The following is a 27,904-nucleotide window of genomic DNA, read 5'->3' as shown; positions in this document are numbered from 1 at the left end:
TATCCAGTTGCCCATGACCAACCCTGTGCTAGGCCTTCAAAGGATGAAAGACCAAGAAGAACAAAGACAAGCTGTCCCAGTTGAGGGCCCCCTAGACCAGACAGACTTCAGCTAAGCTGGATGCTGACTGCAGATACACGGACGAGCCCCATTGCTACAATCGTAAAAGCTGACTCTGCCCCAAACTGCTGTTATGAAGGATTGTGAGTTAAATAAATGGCTGTTGTTTGAGCCACAAAGTTTGTGGGTGGTTTTTTACACAGCAAAAGTTAACTTTTGTGATCAATAAATCCACTGCCATGCCCTTGTAGATGTTAGGATGGATTAATGGGGATTTGTCTATATCTAAAACCAGAGAACTCTTGTTCACAGAAAGATTGTACTTATGACAACTTTGGAACAAACTGAACTAACAGATTTGGGGAAAACTGTGAGCTAGTTTTTTAAAGCATAGAAATTAATATTTTTCTTTAAATTCACATGATCTCTTTTCCAAACTAAAAGACAAATTGGGTTTGAAAGATTCCATCTACTTGAATCTAGGTTTTCCAAGCTTTGTAAGAAAATTCAGACTAAAAAAAAGGTCCAAATCTTTTATTCATAATTGTATTTTTATTTTTTGCCAGAATGAGACAGGATATTATTTCTATGTTCAAACCAAACAATACAGCATGCTCCTCAGATTCACATCCATTTAGCTTTCTTGAGAGCCTGAGAACACTCTTCAGATTTCTTTTGATATGGCTCTCCTCTCATTTTTGGCCAAATTAATAAAATTAACATATTCAAACCCCAAGTTAAAGATAAACACGAATTACTAAACTTTTCAGATTCTCTTTGTGAAAGTTAAATGTTTTACATGGGATAATGGCACAGGATTTTAAATTTTATCAATAAGGCTATCAACTGGGGATCCCCAGGGCTAGAGGGACTGGATACTTAAGTCTCAGAATGTTCTTGTTGATAGAGTGAAATCAGCTGTGAACTCAGAGCTTTTCTAACAAAGTCTTGAATGTTGAATCTTATTTTTCACTAAAGCCTTGGGTCCAGAACACTGTAGTTTATTGCTCTTAGATATTAAACAAATTGCTCTTAATCACAGAGCACCTGTTCCCCAGGCCCTGTCTAGGTCTCTTGGATTCTAGATCTGCATCTTACATTGAAGGCTGACATTAAGCCATCTCTTTCTGGGGCCACCTGGGCCTGACCAGCGTGACTGCTGCTACCTGTGTTTCACTGTGTTGTGATGTAAGCACATCCTAATTTACGAGGTGTTGATGGACTGTTTACTCCATTGAAGCCTACAAATTCTAAATACAGAGTGGGCCTAATCATCCTACACTTTGTTCTAATGTATTTTAAGACTGGGAAGAAATTATTTAAAGGAAAACCCAGTATTAGGTTCCCTTTTATGTTAATTGATTTCATAGAAAATCTTAGAAACCCCTATCTTAGCCTACCCAGGATATTTGGTCACCTAACCAAGATGTAAATGCCTCGATTCTCTGTCTCCCATCTTCTTCAAAGTGAATCAGACATTTCTGCAAGTGCAAAAATACAAAAATGCAAACTATTTTTAAAAATATATAAAACTGTGCTTTCTCTCACTTATCAATTATTAATGCATGTTCAAATGTGGTGAAGGCTTTTGTAAACTACCTGTTGAATCAGCAATGACTGACTAAATGAGTATGGATAAACTATGTTGTTAACAGAACTGATTTTTTAAAATGTTGCTAGCAGTTTGATTTCTAGCATTGAGGACAGTGAGTCATCTCGAGGTAGCGCTTTGCTCTAGAACAGAAGTAACAGCCAGCATCGCTTTCCTTCCCTCTTCTCCTCTTCTTCCTATCTTGAACAAACAGATGAAGTCTGGGGCTCTATCAGGCTTTTTTTTTTTTGAGACAGTCTTACTCTGTTGCCCAGGCTGGAGTGCAGAGGTGTATGATCATAGCTTACCGCAACCTAGAGCTCTTGTGCTCAAGTTATCCTCCCGCCTCAGCCTCCTGAAGCACATGCCAGCATTCTCGGCTAACTTTTAAAAAAATTTTTAGTAGAGACAGGTTCTTACTATATTACCCAGGTTGGTCTCAAACTCCTGGGCTCAAGCAATCCTTCTGCCTTGGTCTTCCAAAGTGCTGGGGTTACAGGCATGAGCCACCTTGCCCCGTCTTCCAGCAGCCATCTTGTAATCATGAAGCAAAAGGCATGGAGACAAAAGCCAACATCCTAAAAATGGTAGTGTGGAAAGAGAAAAGGCTTGGTCTTTGATGGCTTCACTGCACAACTAGCTGGACCAATCCCAGCAACTGCCCACTTAAGGGCTTCTTATTTTGTGGGGGAAAAAAAGTGTCCCTACCTCTTTAATCTTCTCGTGGATCTTTTGTTACTTGTCAGTGAACATAGGAAAAAGTTGACTCCAGCAGTCACACAATATTGAGAACTCAGAGTTCTTTACACAATTTTGAACACTAAAGTAATATCATCTTATTAATAGCCCTCACTGGTGAAACTGAGGTTTATTTTAGACATATTGTAAGTTAATTAATATATATACCCTTACTTAATGAGAACAATATCTTAGTTACACAGTTTTATTTCAAAATGGATGGCAACTTGTGAACACACATCTAGTACATATAATTTTCTCCTCAACAAAAAACATTTTTTTCTATCAGTGAAGCATTGTTAACATGAGCTAGTTGTTGAGACATGCGAAACGCCTCAGGAGATCAGGTTGGATGTTGTCATTGTATTTGCTGAAACAGAATTCTAATTACCCTTGGCTGTTCAAGTGATCACTTTTCATTTATATTCCAGTCTGGTCCCTGGAACTTGAAAGTGAGATGAAGAGTTGGGAAGAGGGTTTGAACATTGAAAGTCCGTAACAAAAAACAAAAAGGTCTGAGGTTGGTTAGTACAGATTGCAGAAGGGTATAGAACATTTAAAATTAGCCTTCAGATCTATTAAGGGAAATTGCTCAGAAAATGAAAGCCAGCTGCACTCCATCTTTTATGATGAAAACCCCAAATCAAGTGGGCTTATACTTTTGCATCTGGGAATCAGATTAGCCAGAAAGAACTCTCTCCTGGGAAGTGGTTAAATACTGGAGTTGAGTATTTAGATAAGGTTTGAGATCTCACTCTCTGGAGAGTGGCTTGAATTTAACTCTGGGTCTCCTATTTGTAGTTAACTGCCAAATAACAGAGATGCACAGGATCCCCCATCATCCCCCTGCCGACACAGCATCACTGTGCATTTCCTCCTTAGGGGCATCCATGGTCTGTAAGCGAGCAGCAGGGAGGTAAAGGAGGCCTAGGTGGCAGGTAGGCCCTGGAGCTTTCCGTCAGCCCCTAGGGAAATCTCTCCCTCTCTCAGGTAGGTGGAGAAGCAGCTGTCAGTGGATGTACTGATGTCTGGAAATCATTAAACAAAACCCAGGCTCATTCTCATCTACAAGAGGGTGGTTTCTGTGTGGTCCTGCCTGAAGGCAGTGGTGAGGACGGACTGATTTCTCCAGGTTCGTTCTATGATTTTATCAACGCGAATAATTTGTAAGCTTTGGGTTATTTTCTTTTAGTAAATCTTTCCTAGTACTGAGTAAACATCTTCCTTGGGAGGGAAGAGAAAGCATTCCACTGTTATAAAGTGGTCATGTGCCATATAAGCCTTTAAAAGCCTAAGGAGACTTGGCGCCTGGCTTCCAAGAGTGCCTCCTAAGACTTAAGTGCATGACATAGCTAACTGGCGCCATCTGGAGGGAAAGTGGAGTCTAAACAACGCAAGTTTAAAAAACATGGTTTGACAATGGCGAACATGCAAAACTTTAGAATATTTATTTTATTTCTTTTTATTTAAAAATTTTAAGACAGAGTCTTGCTCTATCACCCAGCCTGGAGTGCAGTGGCACAGTCTCTGCTCACTGCAACCTCTGCCTCCCGGGTTCCAGCGATTCTCGTGCCCTAGGCCTCCTGAGCAGCTAGGATTATAGGTATGCGCCACCACGCCCGCTAATTTAGAACATTTTTAAAAATGAAATTTCCTGCTTCTCTCTTCTCTTCTCAGAATCCATCCAGACTTATCACAAGGGGGCTGGGGCCTCACGTTCCCATAGAACCTTAACTTCAGATCTGACATCATATCCAATGGAGGGTATGAGTCAGTTGTGGAGCTGTATGTACTTACTATACATGAGACACTCTGTTATCAAATGTCATGATTTGGCATGCCATGTTAATCATGTTTGAAATTAATCTCAGAATTACGTTGTGTCTCAAAGTGTCATACACTAATCATCTTCATCAGAATCAGCTGGGTAATTTTTGAAACTGCAGGTTTATACACTTTGGCTCAGGCCCTCTGAATCTGAATTATTTTCATAGTACATGAGAACAATTAACCAAATAAAGGTAAAGTTTGTTTTTTATTTTATCAAACACATATATAGTGGTTACTATAGGTCAGGTGCTATTCTTAGCACTTTATAAATAAAGGATTGATGCATTTATTTAGTTTTCTCAACAACCATAGAAACCTAGGTGTGTTATGTTTTGTTTTGTTTTTTTGAAACAAGGTCTTGCTCTGTCATCCAGGCTGGAGTGCAGTGGCATGATCACAGGTCACTGCAGCCTCGATCTCCCAGGCTCAAGTGATCCTCCCACTACAGCCTCCTGAATAGCTAGGACTATAGGCATGTGCCACCACACTTGGCTAATTTTTTAAAAATTTTTTGTAGAGACAGGAGTCTCACTATGTTGCCCAGGTTGGTCTTGAGCTCCTGGGTTCAAGTGATCCTCCCAGCTCATTCTCCCAAAGCATTGGGATTACAGGTATGAGTCACTGTGCATGGCTATTATCTATTCTTGACTTGATGAGGAAGTCAAGGTAAAGGAAGGTTAAGTAACTTGCCCAAGGCCACACAGCTAGTCAGCAGGGGGTAGGTCCAGGCAGTTTGCCTCTAGAATCTGGGCTCCTAATCATCATCCCATGCTGCCTCTCCTATGTTAAAAAGTAGGAAATATACTTAACTAGAATTTTAAAAAAATACTTCTATTTTGGTTTTCATTTATTAATATTTTTTTTTCTGTGTGTACCTAAAAATAGAAAATATAACTGCAATCTGGTAATGAAAAACTTCTGTGACATGTTGGTGAATTTTACCAAAAATATAAGAATGAAATTATATCAATTCTACAAAAACTTTTTCAGAAAATTAAAGAGGACAGAATTTTTCCCAATTCATTCCATGAGTCTTACATTACTCTGACACCAAACATAGACAAACACATTTCAAGAAAAGAAAAGTACAGTCAGTTTCTCTCAAGAACAGAGATGTAAACTTCTAAAAGAAATAAATCAATATAAGTGACCATATTAATAAACTAAAAAAGAAAAATCATATGTTCATCTTAATAGACATAGAAAAAGCATTAAACATAATCTAACTTCTATGTCTGATAAAAACTCACAGCAAACTAGGAATTGCAGAAACTTCTTCAACTGGATAAAGGGTATCTTTGAAAAATCTACAGCTAACTTTGTACTTAATGATAAAAGACCACAAGCTTTCCTCCTAAGTTTAGGACAAGACAAGGGCATCTGTTTACACTGATTCTTTTCAATATCATACTAGGGATTCTAGCTAGCTCAGAAACAAAAGAAATAAATGCAGCTAGATTGAAAAGGAAGAAGCAAAATTGTCTTTAAATTGACAACATAGATACGAGAACTAATGAGACTGGCAATATTGCAAGATACAAGATCAACTTGCAGAAATCAATTGTATTTCTATATACTAGCAAATAATTAGACATTAGTTATTCTTTAACTTTATTTAGAAGAGTGTGCCAAAAAAGACTTAGGGAAAAATCTGACAAATGACATGCAACATGTGGACAACTGAACATGAGAAAGCATTGCTAAAAGATATTATGGAATGCCCAAATAAATGAAGACTTAATGACGGAAGACTCAATATAGGGAGTCTATAAAATGTCATCCTCCCCAGACTGAGCCACAGATTCAATGCAATGTCAGTCAAAATCCCCAAATGATTTTTTGAAGGCACTGATGGACTGATTCCAAAATTTATATGGAAATGTAAAGGATGTAAAATAGCTAAAACAACTTTTAAAATGGAGAACAAAGCTAGAGGGTTAGCATTACCTTATTTTTAGATGCATAATAAAGCTACAGTAATCAAGACAATGTGGTATTGGCATAAAGACAGACAAACATATCAGTAGAACAGGGTAGTCTAGAAATAGACACACGCATATACAGATAATCGATTTTCAACAAGGGCATTAAGACAATTCAGTGGAGAAAGGATAGTCTTTTAAGCAAGTGGTGTTGGAACAATTAAATATGCAAAAAAAGAAGAGAGGGAAGGAAGTTAAAAAAAAAACAACAACTGGAGAGGAGGGCAAAAAAACACATAAACACCAATCCTTGCACCCATATAAAAAATGTATATAGGTGGTTCCTTGAATCCATATAAAAATTAATTCTTAGTGGATCACAGACCTAAATATAAAAACCTAAAATTAAAAAATTTCTACAATAAAATAAAAATCTTTGTGACTTTGGATTAGGCAATTATATGTAAGAACATCAAAAGCACAATCTATAAAAGAAACAATCTGATAAGTTAGACTTTATCAAAATTCAAAACTTCTGCTCCTTAAAAGACATTGTCAAGGTAATGAGGCCGGGTATGGTGACTTATGCCTGTAGTCCCAGCACTTTGGGAGGTTTAAGTGGGCAGATTGCTTGAGGTCTGGAGTTCAAGATCAGCCTGGCCAACATGGTAAAACCATGTCTCTACTAAAAGAAAAGATAAAAATTAGCTGAGCGTCATGGTGCGTGCCGTAATCCCAGTTACTCAGAAGGCTGAGGCAAGAGAATTGCTTGAACCTGGGAGGTGAAAGTTGCATTGAGCTGAGATTGCACCACTGCACTCCAGCCTGGGAGACAAAGTGACTCTGTCTCAAATAAATAAATAAGATAATGAAAACACAAAAACAGACTGGTCACTAGTTTGCAAATTGTATATCTGTAAATCATTTATCTGATAAAGAACTTGCATCCAGAATATATAAGAACTCTCAAAACTTAATAAAAAGAAAACAAACACCCCAGTAGAAAATAGGTAAAAGATTTGAAATAAAACATTTCATTAAAGAAGTTAAAAGGTCTGCAAATAAGCACATAAGAACATGCTCATCATCATAGTCTTTGGGGAAATACAAATTAAAATGAGAATCTTCTACACATCTTAGAATGGCTTACATTTAAAAGATTGACCAGGTCGGGTGTAGTGGCTCACACTTGTAATCTGAGCACTTTGGGAGGCTTAGGAAAGAGGACTGCTGGAGCATAAGAGTTCAAGACCAGTCTGGGCAAACAGAGTGAGAGCCCATCTCTACAAAAAAAAATTTTTTTGTTTAATTAGTCAGGCACAGTGGTGGGTGCCTGTAGTCCCAGCTACTTGGGAAGCTGAGGTGGAAGGATCATTTGAACCTGGAAGGTGGAGGCTGCAGTGAGCTATGATTGTGCCACTGCACTCCAGCCTGGGTGACAGAGTGAGACCCCATCTCAAGAAAAACCCAAAAACAAAACAATTTCCTACCTTTCTCCCTTTTCCCTCCCTTTTTCCTTTCTTCTTTTTAATAGAGATGGGGGTTTCAGTATGTTGCCCAGGGCTAGTCTTGAACTCTTAAACTCAAGCAATCCCCATGCCTCAGCCTCCCAAAGTGTGGGGATTACAGGTGTGAGCTACCATCTCCAGCCCTGACAATTTCTTAAAAATTTTTAAACATATACCCACCATATGATCTAGCCATTTCAGTTCTATTTACCCAAGAGAAACTATAAGTCCATATAAACACTTATACACAAATGTTCATATAAGCTGCATTAATTTTCTATCACGATAAACAAATTATCACAAAGTTAGCAGGTCAAAACAGCTTACATGGTTGTTGACAGAATTCAATTTCTTGAGTTCGTAGGACCAAGGTCCCTATTTTCTTGTTGACTGTTCAGCCAATGGCTCCTCTCAGCTCCTGCAGTTGCCAGCAATTCCTGTCAGGTGGCCTTCCCACATGACAGCTTACTTCTTCAAAGCTAGCAGGAGAATCCCTCTCTAGTTTGCTTAAGATGGAGTCTAATATGACATAATGTAATGACAGCAGTGCCATCGCATCACCTTTGCTATGTTCTATTGACCAGAAGACACAGCTTCTATTTACACTCAAGGATTATATAAGGGTTTGACTCATTGTCGATCATCTTAGAATAGATTTGCCATAGCAACTTTTATGTTTGTAATAGTCTCAAACTGGAAATAACAAAATGTCCACCAACAGGTGAATGTATAACCCAGTTGTGGTATATCCATACAGTGGAATACTACTCAGCAATAAAAATGAAATGATACATACAAAAGATAAAGAAATCTCAAAATAATTATACTGAGTGAAATCAGCCACACAAAACAAGCATTTACAGCATAATTTCATTTGTATAAAACTAGAAATTGCAAACTAATTAGCAGTGACAGAAAGCAGACCAGTGATTGATAGGGGATAAAAAGTAAAGGCAGAAAATAGGAGCAGGAGAGACATATCATCATGAAGCAGGGGAAACTTTTGGGGTCATGGATATGTTCCCAATATTGATGCCAGTAGCAGGAGTACATGGATGCATCATATACAAAAGCTTACATTGTATACTTTAAATAGTTCAGCTTCTTCTCTGTCAATCATTCCTCAAGAAAACTGTTTTTAAAAACCTAGCGCCGGCCGGGCATGATGGCTCACACCTGTAATCCCAGCACTTTGGGAGGCTGAAGGGGATGGATCACGAGGTTAAGAGATCGAGGCCATCCTGGCCAACATGGTGAAACCCCGTTTCTACTAAAAATACAAAATAATTAGCTGGGCGTGGTGGCACATGCCTGTGGTCCCAGCTACTCGGGAGGCTGAGGTGGAAGAATTGCTTGAACCTGGGAGGCAGAGGTTGCGGTGAGCCAAGATTGCGCCACTGCACTCCAGCCTGGGTGACAGAGCAAGACTCCATCTCAAAAAAAAAAAAAATAACAAAATACCTAGTGCCTTCTTCCAGAATCAACTCTCTCAAGTTACTTATGCTTGTTATTAAAGGTTCCTTTTTTGTTACTTTTAAATTCACTTATTTGATAAAAATTTTGAAGTTTATTTTTTAACAGTAGACTCTAACACAGTGAAATAGGAGCTTATGTTTGAGGCACTGTGGCAGCTGTTGGAATGTAGTCCTATATTATCGAATATCTGTCTGGGTGGCTTCTGCTTTGATGGTTTAATGGGAGAAGCAAATGGGCAAACAGACAATTCCAATAAAACTGCAGACACATACACATATCTATGGTGCCCACAGAGTGACAGCCAGAGAGCCAGAGAGAGACCTAGCTTGGGTGGGGTATGTCGAGGGCAGAGAAAACTCTGAAATGATGCCTGAGTTGAGTTTTAGGGGCTGAATAGGTATTCGCCAAGGGAAGCGGGGGAAAAGGAATCCTAGGTAGAGCAAATGGCACAAGCAAAGGCAGGGAAGCAGGAAAATGCTGTTATGTATGGGGGAAGTACAAGTTCGGTAATGAGGCACGACGCTGTGGTCTGAATGTTTGTGCCCCCTCAAATTCACATATTGACATCCTAACCCCCAAGCGAATGGTATCTGGAGGTACCATTCATCCAGTATGGCCTTTGGGAAATTATTTAGTCATGGGAGTGAAGCCCTCATAAATAGGATCTGTGAGGTCTAAGAGATACCCCTCACCCCTTCTGCCCTGTGAAGTTACAGTGAAAAGATGGCCATCTACGGACCAAGAAGTAGCCTCTCACCAGCTACCAAATCTACTGGTGCCTTGATCTTGGCTCTCCAAGTTTCCAAAACTGTGAGAAATACATTTCTACTGTTTGTAAACTACCTAATTTATGATACTTTTTTGTAACAGCCCAAGTGGACTAAGACATACAAGGCAGGGAGCTGTAGAAAGAGTGGGTGAGGGCTGACTCATGAAGGGCATTATGATTTGGACATTATCTATTAGTCAGAGTTTCTCTGAAGGATTTTAGGAAGGTGAGTGATGTCATCAAAGAAAAGTATAATATCATCTATCAATTAAAAGGGCTTCCTAATACAGAGTGATGGCGAGGACAGGGAGGAGAACAGGGACTTAACATATATAAAAGGAAATACTGCAAGTCCTAGTGATTAACTGGCCATAGTGAAAGAGACAAGTCTACAATGTCCCCGAAGTTTTTAATCTTGAGATTGTTCCATTAATTGAAAGCGGAACAAGAGGCAGAGGGAGGTCTTACGGGAGTGGGAAGAGGAGGAGGAAATGAGTTTAAGTTAGGGCATGTTGCATTTCAGATGCATAGGAGACATGGAAGGGAAAATGTCTTTTAAAACAGGTGGAAAAAAGTCAGAGAATGAGAACAAGAGCGGGTGGTAAAACTCTGATAGTAGCAAGACTGTCCAAGAAAAGTGTATAAAAAAGAGCATTAGGCTGAATCCCAAAAGAACCTTTCACCAAGGGCTAGGGGTAGAAAGAAGTTCCCTGTTGGAGATCCACAGTGAATGGCCAGCAATATTGTGAAGGTAATTAAATAAATCCCCTGTTCTACTGACTAATGTCTTTACTCCAAAAACTTCTGGTCTTCCCATCTCCCCTCAGCACCCTGCTTCCATCCTCAGGTCTCATGGCTGCAACAAAAGAAAGCAACAGATCAGATTGAATAGAAAATAGAATATGTGGTAGCTGATATCAAGGAATTATTTTTGGCTGACTGTCATGGTCCTTTGGGTTTAATTTCTTGGTGACTGCTGTTTATCTGTTGATAGCCTACGTATTTGTCCTCCTAGAATGACAGAAGGTCAAAGGCCTGGCTTCTGTTGGTGGGATCATCGGCAAAATGCATCTTTCAACTATATCCTATGGTTTTACTGAGGCATGGGATGGGCCTTTCAGAACAGTTCTTATCCTTGGGTGGAATAAGAACTCTCCTCATTGTTATCAAGCCATGAGTTGGCTCATGGCTATACTTTGGCATTGCAAAAGGAGGGGGAAATCTAGGCTAGCTGGTTCTGGTTACGGGGGGATAGCAAAAGTTAGGCACTCTAGTCAGTTGGGGCCCTACTGTCTGAGGTAGGCTTGGAAGTATTTAGCTAGCCAGGGAAGTGCCAAGGGACTAGATACATGTAGCAGAGCTTTCTTTTTTCTGTGGGAACTAAAATCAGTTTTCCTAGAAATGAGAGAGAGACCTATTTAATAACTACACCCAAGGTCAGACACACAGATGTGTGTGGCATTTTTGAGGAGATGTATGTGTGTAGGTATGTAGGCCTCAAAATAGGTCTCTTTGAAGCCATGGCAATAAACATTTCAAAATAAGAAGATGATCAATAATACCAAACATGAGTTTTGGCAATAAGAAAATCACTGGTGATCCCAGCAAATTTTAGTGAAGTAGAAAGAGTGGAAGATAGATTTCATTGTGCAGTAGATGCAAATGTGAAATGAATGAAAGAAATAAAAAGAGAGACTGATAGGCTACTATCAATAAACCTGACTGAGAAACATGAGTGAATAATGGTGAGGTAAGCAGAGATGGAGGGCCAAAGGCAGAGACATATTTTAGAATAGGAGACACCCGGCCAGGTGCGGTGGCTCACACCTGTAATCCCAGCACTTTGGGAGGCCGAGGCGGGTGGATCACGAGGTCAAGAGATCGAGACCATCCTAGTCAACATGGTGAAACCCCATCTCTACTAAAAATACAAAAAATTAGCTGGGCATGGTGGCGCGTGCCTGTATCCCAGCTACTTGGGTGGCTGAGGCAGGAGAATTGCCTGAAGCCAGGAGGCGGAGGATGCGGTGAGATGAGATCGCGCCATTGCACTCCAGCCTGGATAACAAGAGTGAAACTCCGTCTCAAAAAAAAAGAATAGGAGACACCCAAGCATACGTACAGATTGAGACAACATGGTAAAAAGAGACAGAGAAAATAATGTAAGAATATGAGGAGATAGGTCACGGTTGAAGAGAAAATGGGATGGACTCTGGGATAAAACAGAAGAGGAACATTCGTAAATAGTGACATCTTATTCCTTGAATATGAAGAAAACAAGACAAGGCAGATGTAGGTCCGTGTATAGATCCCTCTACTCGGGTTCATGTCCAGCCTCTGAAGCTTTTAACTGCTCCCCTCCTATCCCAGCCTCTTTCCAACCCATTTCCTGCCTGCACGACACTGTGGGAGTGTAACCCCATTGATTAGCATATAGCAATGAACACCCCTAACTTAGGTAACTTAGTTCTAAAGAAGCAGCACTGAAAAAAGCCAAAGCAACATCTTTACTGATTTGTACTTATATTTCAAATTTGTACCTGCAGTGAGAGGAAGAGAACAACTTGAAAAGAATGGAATTCAAGTTCTGAGAGTCTTCCAAAATTGCTCCACAACGCTGGGCTGTGGTGGAGGCTGTTTATTTTTAAAATCTGATAATGCGCTGCTTAATCTTCTAAAGTATTTGTATTGAGAGTGTTGGTCCAGGAGATCAGATCTTCCACTTCCTCTTCCCTGGGCTCGTCTGTATCATCTTCATATAGCGAAGCATATAATGAAGAGTCATTCTTCCGCTCCTCCTCCTCCATTTCATAAATGTCTGTGATGCTATTTATTGCAGTTGGTGACTCAAGAAAAATTTCATCTGTGGTGGGAATAATGAAAAATGAAATTTAATAGCTATAACAGGAAAAACAATGAAAAGAGAAGCTCCTCCATTTGTAGGATAATGCCAAAGACCATCGGATTGAATGCGAGCAACCTTTTTTAAACTTTCTAAACTTCATGTTTTATAAGTAACTTTGTCATAAATCATTCTTTCCATCTTGCTCAATCTTTTTATGCTTTGCTAGTCCACTCTTTAACATATATTTACTGAGTCCCTGCTAAGGGCCAGTTGATGTGCAAGGGAAAAGCTGCTTTGGGAGCCCAGGGAGGGAATCACTATGTCTAAGTGAAAACAGACTCAGACTTTGAAACATGAGGAGCAGTTTGCTAGACAGAGAAGGAGGTCAGAAAACATTAGACAGAAGAAACAGCACACATCATATAAGCACAAAGGTATGAGAGGACTTGACAGGGTTAGGGGTGATTAGAGTGGATGCCCCTGTACTTCCACTGTGCTAGGTGCGATGCTAAGCAGTTAACAGGCATGATATTATTTAACTGAGACACAACCCTCATGATGGGCAGGCATTATTATTATTATTTTACAGTTGAGGAAACTGAGGCTGAGAAACCTATAGTAACTTGACCAAAGATATCCAGCTAGTAACAAGACTCATCCTAGATTTGTCTATCCAAAAACACAATGTTATAGTACACAAAAACTTTTGTCGAGCTGGAAGGGAGGCTGATCAGGAAAGCTTCATATGTCATGCAAATGACTTTCATCTTTATCTTATAGGCCATATAAAGAGGAAAATAAACTGATGATACGTTTCAAAAGAAGAATATAGATCTAATGTCTACGTTTCTAGATCTATATTTCCACACAGCATGGGGATCTTGCTTTCTGGGGATGAACTCTAGCTGGCACTATTTGTGTTCTGTTAACTCTAAAAGATCACTGTATTCTCTTCCCTTTTTCCTAGTTGCCTCTGGGTTCACTGCCTATTAATGGGTTGCAGGACAAATTCTGTTTGCCTTCTATGTTTATTTTCCTCACTTACATATAAAATGAGCCCTGTAATATTTGTTGTCTCCTTACATTATAGACATGGGCTACAAGTGACTTTTTTTTTTCTTCTGTCTTTGGTTTATAGATAGATACATAGAGAGGCCAGGCATGGTGGCTTACACCTATAACCCCAGCATTTTGGGAGGCCAAGGCAGGTGGATCATTTGAGGTCACGGATTTGAGACCAGCCTGGCCAACATGGTGAAACCCTATCTCTACTGAAAATACAAATGGATCACGAGGTCAAGAGATCGAGACCATCTGGGTCAATATGGTGAAATCCCGTCTCTACTAAAAATACAAAAAAAAAATAGCTGGGCATGGTGGTGCATGCCTGCAGTCCAAGCTACTCGGGAGGCTGAGGCAGGAGAATTGCCTGAACCCAGGAGGCGGAGGTTGCGGTGAGCCGAGATCACGCCATTGCACTCCAGCCTGGGTAACAAGAGTGAAACTCCGTCTCAAAAAAAAAAAAAAAAATACAAAAATTAGCCAGGTGTGGTGACAGGAGCCTGTAATCTCAGCTGCTCTGGAGGCCGAGGCAGGAGAATCGCTTGAACCCAGGAGGCAGAGGTTACAGTGAGCTGAGATCAAGCCACTGCACTCCAGCCTGGGTGACAGAGTGAGACTCCATCTCAAAACAAAACAAAAAAAGAGAGAAAGATACACAGAGAGATTTGAGTTTACACAGTCCCCATTATCCTATGGGTATCCTGAAGCCTCCAGTGATTTTTAATTTTTGTACTTTTGATACTAATATTTAGTTGTAATTAATTTAAGACTAAATTCTGTCTGTGCCTTGACAAAAGCCTCTACTTTATTTTCCATGAACATATTACTGATGGACTAACTCCAGCTCTTTCTAACTATGTTTGGACCTTTCTGACTCCACATGCTTTTGATTACAAGAAATATAAAGCCAAGTCAACCCAGTTTAAACAATAAGAGAATGTTTTATCTCACATAAGAGAAAAGCCAGAGTGGAGGGCTGGATTGACTGTTACAGAGACTCCACAATGTCACAGAGGACATAGTTCTTTTCACTGCTTGCTTTACTGTCTGAGGTGTTGTCTTCACCTTCAGGTGCGCAGCAAGAGAGCTATGGCCATTCTAGTAACCACACCAGACACAGCAAAATCCAGAGGAAAAAGTGGTCTTCTTGCCAAACCTGACAAAAACAAGCATTGGGGAAAGGGTTCCCTATTTAATAAACGGTGTTGGGGAAACTGGCTAGCTGTATGTAGAAAGCTAAAACTGGATCCCTTCCTTACACCTTATACAAAAATTAACTCCAGATAGATTAAAGGTTTAAATATAAGACTCAACACCATAAAAACCCTAGAAGACAACCTAGGCAAAACCATTCATGACATAGGCATGGGCAAGGACTTCATGACTAAAACATCAAAAGCATTGGCAACAAAAGCCAAAATAGACAAATTAAACTTAAGAGCTTCTGCACAGCAAAAGAAACTATCATTAGAGTGAAGTGGCAACCAACAGAATGGGAAAAAGTTTTTGCAATCTACCCATCTGACAAAGGGCTAATATCCAGAATCTACAAAGAACTTAAAAAATTTGCAAAAAAACCACAACTCATCAAAAAGTAGGCAAAGTGTCTGAACAGACACTTCTCAAAAGAAGACATTTATTCAGCCAACAAACATATGAAAAAAAGCTCATCATCAATAGTCATTAGAGAAATGCAAATCAAAACCTTATTGAGATACCACATCATACCAGTTAGAATGGCAATCATTAAAAAATCAGGAAACAACAGATGCTGGAGAAGATGTGGAGAAATAGGAACACTTTTACACTGTTGGTGGGAATGTAAATTAATTCAACCATTGTGGAAGACAGTGTGGTCTTCCACACTTCAAGGATCTAGAACTAGAAAAACCATTTGATCCAGCAATCCCATTACTGGGTATATACCCAAAGGATTATAAAACATTCAATTATAAAGACACATTCAGACGTATGTTTATTGCGGCACTGTTTACAATAGCAAAGACTTGGAACCAACCCAGATGCTCATCAATGATAGACTAGATAAAGAAAATGTGTCACATTTACACCATGGAATACTATGCATCCATAAAAAGGAAGAGTTCATGTCCTTTGCGGGGACATGGATGAAACTGGAAACCATCTTTCTCAGCAAACTGACACAGGAACAGAAAACCTAACACTGCATGTTCTCACTTATAAGTGGGTGTTGAACAATGAGAACACATGAACACATGAACACAGGGAGGGGAACATTACACACCGGGGCTTGTCAGGGGGTGGGGTGGTTAGGGGAGGGATAGCAGGGGGTGGGGGGATTGGGGAAGGCTAACATTAGGAGAAATATCTAACGTAGATGACAGGGGGATGGATGCAGCAAACCACCATGGCACGTGTATACCTATGTAACCAACTTGCATGATCTGAACATGTATCCCAGAACTTAAAGTATAATAAAAATAAATAAATAAAATGTTTTAAAAGGTCTGGTTTTTAAGAGTGGATGTGGGAAAACCATCCCCTGAAGCACCCAGCATGTTTCACCTCAGGCAGAATCCTGTCACATTCCATTTCTTTTCTTTTTTTTTCCTGTCACCCAGGCTAGAGTACAGTGCCAAGTTCTCAGCTCACTGCATCCTCCACCTCCCAGATCAAGCAATCCCCCCACCTCAGCCTCCCAAGTAACTGGGACTACAGGCATGCACCACCATGCCCAGCTAATTTCTGTGTTTTTAGTAGGGATGGAGTTTTACCATGTTGGCCAGGCTGGTCTCGAACTCCTGACCTCAGGTGACCGGCCCACACTGGCCTCCCAAAGTGTTGGGTTTACAAGTGTGAGCCACTGTGCCCAGCCCCATTTCTAAACTAGTTACTGGGGAGGGAAATGGGATCACTGTGGTTGGCTGATATCAGTTGCTGCCATGAATGAATGCTGGGAATCAACCACCTTGACTATTTGCCCTCTTAATTCCTGTTCTGTTAAAAACTCCCAGGAGACAAAAAAAGAAACCTGGCTAGATTAGCAGAGTATAATGCAAAACAAATATAGAAATGTTTCTTTACAACATAAAAAAATATTATTTTGAATTTCTCTCCTCCAGGAAATCTTAAGCATTATAAATCCCTCTGAGACACCTTGGATTTGGTGGTTGGAATCAGTAATAAGGGTGGGGATTTTGTTACTTTGTTAACAAAATAAGTTACGAAGGTACAAATTCTAACTGCCTTATATTTTGCATACCTTTCTCGGGTTGGATCATGGAGACTCTGCCTCTGATAAGTTACTTTTTAATTTGAAAATAGTTTAGCTAATAAGATACTAAAATCTGTGCTGACTGATAGGCTCTGATGGTTGCCAAATGGGTTATTTCTATTCAGTTCTGTTTTCAGTCTGGGTTAAGTTACAAAAACAGAGCCACTACAAGTAATACAAGAGTGAGAGCCTAACACAGGAATTCGGGATTATTCAGGTATGGGAGGACCCAGGGGAGTGAAGTTCTGGAAGCTACAGCTAGAGAATTGAGAAAACAGTCATGACCCACTTTAACCTGCGGCACTGACATGAGTGGGAAACCAGGAGCTCAGGAATACAAGGAGCTGCACACATTTAGCCACCCAAAGTGTGAAAAGAACAATAAGTTCATGGAGATATTTGTGCAGCCACCACATCTGTGAAGAGAGACTGTGAAGAGATATGGGAAAATACTATATGTGAGAAACCCACCATGCTTGATGTGAACAGCTTCCCAAAAATAATGGCTTCACTTCCCTCCCACCTGCTAAATCTCTGGTGAGTTTCTCCCATTGGGAAACTACGACATGCGATTCTTCTCTTCAAGAGGAACACACAGTTATTTCCTTTTCTGAGTCATACTTTCCTTGGATGTCCTATATAAGTTCACTCTTGCTGCATAATAACTCTCTTGCTGTATGATAAATAACCACAAAAGCTTAGTGACATCAGCAATATGCATTTGTTTTGGTCACATGTCAGCAGGCAATAGGTGGTTGGCTTCTTTGGCTGGGGAATGGCTGGGAAACTTGGCTGGGCAAGCTCAGATCTATGCCTTGAATCTTTCTCTGTGATCAGAGGGCCAGTCCAGGCACGCTCTTGTGATGATGGCAGAAGAGAAAAAGAGCAAGCCAAATCATGCACATCCTTTCCAAACTCTGGGGGCACATTACACCCACTAATATTCCAGTGATGAAAACAGGGAAAAGCTCAAAGTCAAAGGGCAAGGAAATATATTTTGTTCATGTAGGTGGAGCAGGAATGAATATTTCTGAACAATAATCAAATTTACCACAACCTCTCAGGTATAGTCTCTTCTAGAGTAGACATAAAGAAGAGTCTATTCCATGATCAAAGAGAACAAGGCTCAGCACTGGAGTGCTAACCAGTTTCTGGACATTAAGCTTCAAATGTTGTCTTTTCCAGCTTGCCTTTTTCCCAGTCATCATGGGTTTTCACCTTTTTTACCCCCAAAATCACAAGGCAGATAAAAACATGACAATTCTACTTCATCCTACTATTTATTTATTCATTTTTTCATGAGCATTGATAGCTACTATGTGCAACCACTGTGCTGTGGAAAATCAGGAGGTGAGCAGTGCCTTCCCTCAAGAAGCTCACTCTTTTTCAAAGGAGACCGGCAATAAAAAGAGTGACAACCAGCATGTGTGTCGGACAGACTCCAAGGTAGCCCCCAGAATCCCTGCAGTCTGGTATTTACACCTTAATGTAAACTTCTCTTTCTGAGTGTGGATGGGACCCATGATTTCTAAGCAATAAAATATGACGCAAGTGATGAGGTCTCACTCCCGTGATTGTGTTACATCATATACGACTCCATCTTGCTATCAGACTTGCTTTAAAGATTCTTCCTGTTGGCTGGATAAAGTAGGAGGCCTTGCTGCAGGGAGAGCACACATGGCAAGGAACTGTGTGCAGCCCTCAGCAGCTGTGGGAAGCCTCCAGCATATACCAAGCCAGAAGCCAGGGCGTTCATTTCTAAAGACAGAAGAAAATGAATTCTGTGGACAACCTCACTGGGCTGGGAAGCAGATTCTCCCCCCATTCAGCCCACTAACATGAGAATGCAGCCTAGCTGATGCCTTGATTGCGGCTTTCTGAGACCTTAAGCAGAGGATTCAGCTAAGCCATGCCTGTACTCCAGGCCCACAGAAACAGTGAAATAATAAATATGTGTTGTTTTAAAGCATTCAGTGTGTGCTAATTTGTGACACAGCAATAGAAAACAAATAGAGCATGACATGGCTATGGTAGAAGTGCTATGATAACCCACAGAGAAAGTTTCCTAGAGAAGGTAATACCTGAATCTCAAAGGATGCACAGGTATTAGAAAGGAGAGAAGGGGCAAGAAGAGCATTTAGAGTAGGGGTATGAGAAAACACAGTGTACTGCTCAAAACTGTTTTTGTGAAACGAGGTAGGGAACAATCATAACCGAATAGATTAGTGTAGCATTTAGGGTGTGAGGGGGAGAGTGGTAGGAAATGTCACTGCAAAGACAGAGATAAGTATTAGAGCATTAAGGACTTTCCATGTCAAAGAGTCTAAATGTTATCCTGAAGGACATGGGAAACGATGAAAGGATTTTAGACCTGGTAAAAACATAAGCAGAACTGAGCTATAGAGACATAGCTTTGTCACCAGTCTGACAAAGCATAGACAGAAATTACTGTGATCATGTCAACTTAGCCAAATGATCTCTTCCACCGGTTAAGATGGTGGGGATGCTGAAAGAGATTGCAGAGAGGTGTAGGGAAATCATGGAGAAAAGAGAGTAAGGCTGGAGAAGGCAACATTACCTACCTTGCAGGTACCCTGAAATCTGCAAGGCAGAGCTGAATGGAGAAGGCTGAGGCTGATAATACAGGGGAGTAAATCTGAGTGGCACACCAAAACAAGTAGGAGAGAGAGAGACTGATACTGAGCAGGGAATAGAAACTTGGAGATATGAGGGCAGGGCCCTTGGAAAATCACTGAAAGAAGGCGATTGCCAGTGCCTGGCATTTATATGCCATCATGTTTAGTGGCCAGGTGACAGAAAAAAACAGTAACTATTATTTTATAGTACTTTTCAGTTTACAAAGAAATTATATGTACATGAAGTCATTTAGTCACAAGAATCCTGTGAGTTAGGGCAAAATATTAGCAACTAGGATTTGTTGAACATCTTCCATGTACACACTACTAGCTCAGGATGAAAAAAACTAAGTTCAAGGGTTGAGTGACCTTTCCATAATAGCACAGAACTGGGATCTGAACCTAAGTTTTCTAACCCCAAATTTGTGCTTTCCCCTCTATACTAGCTGACTTCCATGATAAGTTACCAGCTCTCTCTTCCTGCTGAAGACTCACTCTCAACCTATCCCAACAAGTAAATTGTAATTTTAAAGGAGCACAAAAAACAAGTCAGTACTGTTTCTTTCTTTTCAGCCATATTGCATATATCTTTGAACATACAATGAGTTTCAGGGATCAGTTTATTCATGCTCTGTGTGTTTTGGCTGCTTTTTCATATTTTGAAATTTAGCCTTAAAATCTCAAATTGTATATCAACCTATTAAAGGGTAGTAAGCTTGGAAATGTAAGTAACTCAATTTTTTCAAAGTTCCAGTTGCTATGTGAATAATTTACCAAATTAATTTGGAAAGCCAGAAAAAGTTAAAGCAATATTAAAAGGAGAACACGAGAACTAGCCCTCATATATTTGAACTTATTTAAACTGAAAAAAGCTTAAAGTTATGCATATTACTCATCATATGTTAGTTATAAAAGCAAAACAAATAGGGTGAATCAATTTACCTAGAATTGGGCAGAGCTTAATTCCTTCCATTAAGTGATTGACTTCTTGAGGCATTCTATTTTTTCTAGCAAGCTGACACTTGATAACAGCATACCTAGACAGAGAAAAAGAAAAATTAAATTTCCAAATGAATTTTTGGTAAGGATATATTACCTCTGAGAAGAATAAGTGAAACAAATGAAATGAAACATAAAAGTAGGACAACAGGCTTTGAATATGGAATGATTTCAATATGTGCTTTCCAACAGAATAGTTGGAAAAGCAAATTATGACATAAGATTACTATTGTAAAAGTAATAAAAATAGCCTCCAATGTCACATGACCTTTCTTTCCTGTGTGCGTCTCTGCAGTTCTGCTCCTCTTATAAGGACAACAGTCATTGGACTTAGGGCCCACCTTAATCCAGTACAGCCTCATCTTAACTACTTACTATTTACATCTGCATGGGCTGGGCGTGGTGGCTCAGCCTGTAATCCCAGCACTTTGGGAGGCCGAGGCAGGCAGATCACAAGGTTAGGAGTTTGAGACCAGCCTGACTAACACGGTGAAACTCTGTCTCTACTAAAAATACAAAAATTAGCTGGGCATGGTGGCGAATGCCTGTAATCTCAGCTACTTGGGAGGCTGAGGCAGGAGAATTGCTTGAACCTGGGAAGCGGAGGTTGCAGTGAGCTGAGATTGTGCCACTACACACTCCAGCCTGAGCAGTAGAGTGAGATCCTGTTTAAAAAAAAAAAATTTACATCTGCAAAGACCCTATTTTGAAATAAGATCATATGCTGAGGTTCTCAGGGGATAAGTGTTTTTGGGGCACATGATTCAACCCACTACACAAGGGAGAAATTCTATCAGAAAAATTCATGACTCATCCTGAATACAACAATAGGCATATTATGGGAGACATCAATGAGCTGAAGTCAAGCTATCAGAGAATTTCCTTGGAGAAGGAGTGTGTATATGGGAGAAAAATTTTACAAAAATTTTTTTTGGGACAACTACTTTTTGGGAATATATGATGAAAAGAAAACTTTTGGTAACAAAGTTTTCATAAGGAAAAGTAAATGGCATAGAAATGTTTTTGTCACACAAGTGTACCTCACTTATACAATACTACCAGAAAGTTCATTCATTTAATAAATATTCATTGACTAACAACCTTGTGCCAAACACTATTATAAGAAGAACAAGACAATGTCTCTGATCTCATGGAAAAAACACAAAAATGAACGAATATAAAAATCAAGATAAATCAGCAGTGATGCATACTATAATGAAAATAAAGTCTCCAATAAAATGTTGTGTGACAGTAGTGAGAGCAGACATCCTTGCCGTGACATTTGGGGCAAACATTCAGTTTTTTAGCATTATATATGATGCTGGCTACAGTTTTTTCATAAATATGTTTTATCAGGTTGAGGATGTTCTTTTCTATCCTTAATTAACTGAGTCTTTTTTTCAATGTATGAAAAGTTCCTTGATCTTTTATTTCAGTCTCTCCCATCTTAGAGAGATTTTTATTTTCATTTTACATGAAAAGTTTTATTGAGGTAAAAGTCACATAACATGTAATTCACCTTTTTTATCTTCAACTTTTCTTTTAAGTTCAGTGTGCCTGTACAGGATGTGCAGGTTTGTTACACAGGTAAACGTGTGCCATGGTAATTTGCTGCATAGATCATCCCATAACCTGAATACTAAGCCCAGCATACATTAGCTATTCTTCCTGATGCTATCCCTCCCCCTACACACTCCTCTTACCAACAGGCCTCAGTGTGCATTGTTCCTCATCATGTGTCCATGAGTTCTCATAATTCAGCTCCCACTTATAAGTGAGAACATAAGGAGTTTGGTTTTCTGTTCCTGCATTAGTTTGCTGAGGATAATGGCTTCTGACTCCATCTATGGCCCTGCAAAGTACATGATCTCATTCCTTTTTGTGGCTGCACAGTAGTCCATGGTGTATATGTGAATTTTCTTTATGCAGTCTATCACTGATGAGTATTTGGGTTGATTCCATTTTTGCTATTGTGAATAGTGCTACATTGAACACAGGTGTGTGTGTGTCCTTATAATACAATGATTTACATTTTTGGGGTATATACCCAGGATTTGAATTGCTGAGTCAAATAGTATTTCTGCCTGTAGGTCTTTGAGGAATCACCACACTGCCTTCCACTATGGTCGAACTAATTTATGCACCCACCAACAATGTAAAAGCACTCTTTCTTTGCAACCTCATCTGCATCTGTTGCTTTTTGACTTTTTAATAATTGCCTTTCTGACAGGCACAGGATGATATCTCCTTGTGGTTTTGATTTACATTTCTCTAATCATTAAAGTTGAGCTTTTAAAAACATATTTGTTGGCTGCATGTATATTTTCTTTTGAGAAGTTTCTGTTCACATCCTTTGCCCATTTTTAATGGGATTGTTTTTTTCTTGTAAATTTGTTTAAGTTCCTTGTAGATGCTGGATATTATACCTTTGTCAGATGGATAGATGGTAAAATTTTTCTCCCATTCTTTAGGTTGTCTGTCCACTCTGATAGTAGTTTCTTTTGCAGTGCAGAAGCTGTTTAATTAGATCCCATTTGTCAATTTTTGCTTTTGTTGCAATTGCTTTTGACATTTTCATTGTGAAATCTTTGCCTGTGCCTATGTCCTGAATGATATTGCCTAGATTTTCTTCTAGGGTTTTAATAGTTTTTAGTTTTACATTTAGGTCTCTAATCCATCTTAAGTTAATTTTTGTGGAAGGTTGAAGGAAGGGGTCCAGTTTCAATTTTCTGCATATAACTAGCCAGTTTTCCCAGCACTATTTATTAAATAGGGAATCCTTTCCCCATTGCTTGTTTTTGTCAGGTTTGTTGAAGATCAGACAGTTGTAGGTATGCAATCTTGTTTCTGAGTTCTCTAATCTGTTCCATTGGTCTATGTCTATGTCTCTGTTCTTATACTAGTACCATGCTGTTTCGGTTACAGTAGCCTTGCAGTGTAGTTGAAGTTGGAGAGTGTGATGCCTCCAGCTTTGTTCTTTTTTCTTAGGATTGTCTTGGCTATTTGGGCTCTGTTTTGGTTCCATACAAATTTTAAAATAGTTTCTTTTAAGTCTGTGAAGAATGTCAATTGTAGCTTAATGGATTTAAAGCATTGAATCTTTAAATCACTTTGGGCAGTATGGCCATTTTCATGATATTGATTCTGTCTATCCATGAGCATGGAATGTTTTTCCATTTGTTTGTGTCCTCTGAATTCTTTGAGCAGCAGTTTTTGATTCTCCTTGAAGAAGTCCTTCACCTCCCTTGTTAGCTGTATTCCTAGGTATTTTATTCTTTTTATAGCAATTGTGAATGGGAGTTCATTCATGATTTGACTCTCTGCTTGCCTGCTGTTGGTGTATAGGAATGCTAGCTATTTTTGCACATTGATTCTATATCCTGAGATTTTGCTGAAGTTGCTTATCAGCTTAAGAAGCTTTTGGGCTGAGATGACTGGGTTTTCTAGACACAGGATCATGTCATCCACAAACAAAGATAATTTGAAGATAACTTCCTCTCTTCCTATTTGAATGTCCTTTCTTTCTTTCTCTTGCCTAGTTGCCCTGGCCATAATTTCCAATATTATGTTGAATAGGAGTGAGAGAGAGGGCATGCTTGTCTTGTGCCAGTTTTCAAGGGGAATGTATCCAGCTTTTGCCTGTTCATTAGTTCTGTTTATGTGGATGAACCACATTTATTGATTTGTGTATGTTGAACCAACCTTGCATCCTAAGGATGAAGCCAACTTGATCGTGTAGGATAAGTTTTTTGATGTGCTGCTAGATTCAGTTGGCCAGTATTTTATTGAGGATTTTTGCACTGATATTCATCAGGGATATTGGTCTGAAGTTTCCTTGTTTTTGTTATATCTCTGCCATGTTTTGGTATCAGGATGATGCTGGTCTCTTAAAATGAGTTAGGGAGGAGTCTCTTCTATTTTTTTCTAATAGTTTCAGAGGAAATGGTACCAACTCTTCTTTGTACCTCTGGGAGAATTCAGCTGTGACTCTGTCAGGTTCTGGGCTTTTTGTTTTATTGTCTCAATTTCAGAACTCATTATCAGTCAATTCTGGGATTTGATTTCTCCCTGGTTAAGTCTTGGGAGGGTGTGCATGCCCAGAAATTTATCCATTTCTTCTAGATTTTCCACTTTATGTGCACAGAGGTATTTATAGTATTCTCTGATGGTTGGTTGTGTTTCTGTAGGGTCAGTGGTGATATCTCCCTTATCATTTCTGATTGTTTTTATTTGATTCTTCTCTCTTTTCTCCTTTATTATTCTAGCTAGTGGTCTATTTTATTGATATTTTTTTTCAAAAACACAGCTCCTGAATTTTTTGATTTTTTTTTCAGGATTTTCATGTCTCCATCTGATTCAGTTCCACTCTGATCTTGGTTATTTCTTGTCTTTTACTAGTTTTAGGGTTTGTTTGATTTTGGTTCTCTAGTTCTTTTCATTATGATGTTAGATTGTTGCCTTGAGATCTTTCTAGCTTTTTGAGTGGGTGTTCAGTGCTGTAAATTTCCCTCTCAATACCACTTTAGCTGTATCCCAGAGACACTGGCACATCGTCTCCTGTTTCTTATTTGTTTCAAAGAACTTCTTGATTTCTGCCTAATTTCATTATTTACCAAAGAGTCATTCAGGAGCAGGCTCTTCTATGACATTTAGTTGTGTCATTTTAGTGAATGACATTCAGGAGCAGGCTCTTCTAAATGACATTTAGTTGTGTCATTTTAGTGAATTTCTTGATCCTGAGTTCTAATTTGATTGTGCTGTGGTCTGAGAGACTGTTATGATTTCAGTTCTTTTGCATTTGCTGAGGAGTGTTTAACTTCTGATTATGTGATGAATTTTAGAGTAGGTGCTGTTTGGTGATGAGAAGAATGTATATTTTGTTATTTTGGGGTGGAGAGTTCTGTAGATATCTTTCAGGTCCAGAGCTGAGTTCAGGTACTGAATGTCTTTGTTAATTTTCTGTCTTGATGATCTGTCTAATATTGTCATTAGGGTGTTAAAGTCTCCTACTATTATTGTGTGGGAATCTAAGTCTCTTTGTAGGCCTCTAATAACTTGCTTTACGTATCTGGGTGCTACTGTATTGGGTGCATATATATTTAGGATAGTTAGCTCTTCCTGTTGAATTGAACTCTTGACCATTGTGTAATGCCCTTCTTTGTCTTTTTTGACCTTTGTTGATTTAAAGTCTGTTTTCAGAAACTAGGATTGCAAACCCTATTTTTTTCTGTTTTCCATTTGCTTGGTAAATTTTCATCCATCCCTTTATTTTGAGCCTCTGTGATCTTTTCATGTGAGATGCATCTCCTGAAGACAGCATATTGATGGGTCTTGGCTCTTTATTCAGCTTGCCATCCTATGTCTTCTATTTGGGGCATTTAGCACATTTGTATTTAAGGTTAGTATTGTTATGTGTGATTTTGATCCTGTCATCATGATGCTAGCTGGTTATTTTGCAGACTTTATCAGAGCTTGAAGTTTTAAAGAGCAAAGTTTATGTGGTTGCTTCATTGTGTCACCAGTCTGTGTACTTCAGTATGTTTTTGTAGTGGCTGGTAATGATTTTTCCTTTCCATATTTAGTGCTTCCTTCAGGAGTTCTTGTAAGGCAGGCCTGGTGGTGATGAATTCCCTCAGCATTTGTTTGTGTGAAAAGGATCTTGTTTATCTTTCATTTATGAAGATTAGTTTAGGCAGATATAAAATTCTGAGTTGGAAATTCTTTAAGAATATTGAATATTGGTCCCCAATCTCTTCTAATTTGCAGGGTTTCTGCTGAGAGGTCCACTGTTAGTCATATGGGCTTCCGTTTGTAGGTGCCATGGCCTTTCTGTCTTCCCTTGACATTTTTTCCTCATTTCGACCTTGGAGAATCTGATGATTATGTGCCTTGGGGTTGATATTCTCATGGAGTATCTCATTGGGGTTCTCTTGATTTCCTGAATTTGAATATCTGCCTGTCTTGCTAGGTTAGGGAAGTTCTCCTGGATGATATACTGAAGTATGTTTTCCAATTTGGTTCCATTCTCCCTATCTGTTTCAGTTACCCCAATCAGTTGTAGGTTTGGTCTCCTTACACAACCCCATATATCTCAGAGGTTTTGTTCATTTCTTTTCATTCTTTTTTCTCTATTTTTGTCTGCTTGTCTTATTTCAGAAAGATAGTCTTCAAGCTCTGAGATTCTATCCTCCACTTAATCTATTCTGCTATCAATACTATTGTGATTGCATTGTGAAGTTCTCATGTGTTTTTCAGGTTTATCAGGTTGGTTATGTTCCTCTCTAAACTGGATATTCTGGTTATCAGCTCCTGTATTGTTTTATCATGATTCTAGGCTTCTTTGCACTGAGTTACAACCTGTTCCTTTAGCTCAGCGAAGTTTGTTATTACCCACCTTCTGAAGCCTACTTCTGTCAATTCAGCCATCTCAGCCTCAGCCCAGTTCTGTACCCTTGCTGGAGAGGTACTGCAGTCATTTGGAGAAGAGAAACTCTGGTTTTCTGAGTTTTCAGCATTTTTGCGTTGACTTTTTCTCATCATTGTGGGCTTATCTATTTTCAATCTTTGAGGTTGCTTACCTTTGAATGAGGTATTTGTGGGGTCTTTGTTGTTTTCTGTTTTTCTTTTAACCAGTAGGCCACTGACTGTTAGCAAATGTAGGGCTGCTATGGTTTGCTGGGGGTCCACTCTAGACCCCAGTTGTCTCCCTTTTCCTGTACTTGGAAGTATCACCAGTGCAGGCAGCAAAACAGCAAAGATGGCAGCCTGCTCCTTCCTCTGGAAACTCCAGCCTGGAGGGGTACTAACCTATTGTCGGCCGAAACACTCCCATAGGAGGTGTCTGGAGACCCTTGTTGGAAGGGCTCACCCAGTCAGGAAGAACAGGGCAAGGACTCACTTAACAGAAGCCATCTGGTTGTTTTTTGGTAGAGAAGGTGTGCTGTGTTAAAGGAGACCTTTCCTCAACTGGACCACCTGGCCTCTCCAGAGCCAGCAGGCTGGAACAGCTGAATCAACTGAACCACAGAGACAGTGGCCACCCCTCATTCCAGGAGCTCCATCCCAGGGTGAGATCAGAGTTCTGTCTGTATAAGCCTGGCTGGAGTGACTGAAGGCCCCCGCAGGAGGTAGTGAGAAGGAATGGACTGGGATCCCACTTAAATAAGCAGTCTAGGCACAGTCTGGCCAAAGCAGGTGTGCTGCATTGGTGGGGAG

At 39.6% G+C, this 27,904-nt stretch overlaps 1 protein-coding gene across 2 annotated transcripts in view; it reads right to left on the bottom strand.

The window, feature by feature from the left end:
- Nucleotides 1-592: 592 nt before the first annotated feature.
- Nucleotides 593-27,904, bottom strand: part of UBE2U (ubiquitin conjugating enzyme E2 U) — an 84,519-nt gene continuing 57,207 nt past the window's right edge. Inside the window, exons 9-11 of one of the 2 annotated variants that reach the window (XR_013520161.1) lie at nucleotides 20,633-20,727; nucleotides 12,435-12,757; nucleotides 593-10,750 (exon numbers count right to left, since the gene is read on the bottom strand). Coding sequence is in view for 1 of the 2 variants with exons in the window: in XM_009001395.5 (XP_008999643.3) it covers nucleotides 12,561-12,757; nucleotides 20,633-20,727 (292 nt within the window). In the remaining variant the exon portion in view is untranslated. Of the gene's footprint in view, nucleotides 12,758-20,632; nucleotides 20,728-27,904 lie in introns of both variants that reach the window. The other variant, XM_009001395.5, reaches the window with a different exon arrangement.

Source organism: Callithrix jacchus, chromosome 7, assembly GCF_049354715.1.
Source record: "Callithrix jacchus isolate 240 chromosome 7, calJac240_pri, whole genome shotgun sequence".
In the NCBI taxonomy this organism is placed as follows: Eukaryota; Metazoa; Chordata; class Mammalia; order Primates; family Cebidae; genus Callithrix; species Callithrix jacchus.
The sequence above is the reverse complement of the archived record's forward strand: the minus strand, read 5'-3'. Positions and strand labels throughout refer to the sequence as shown.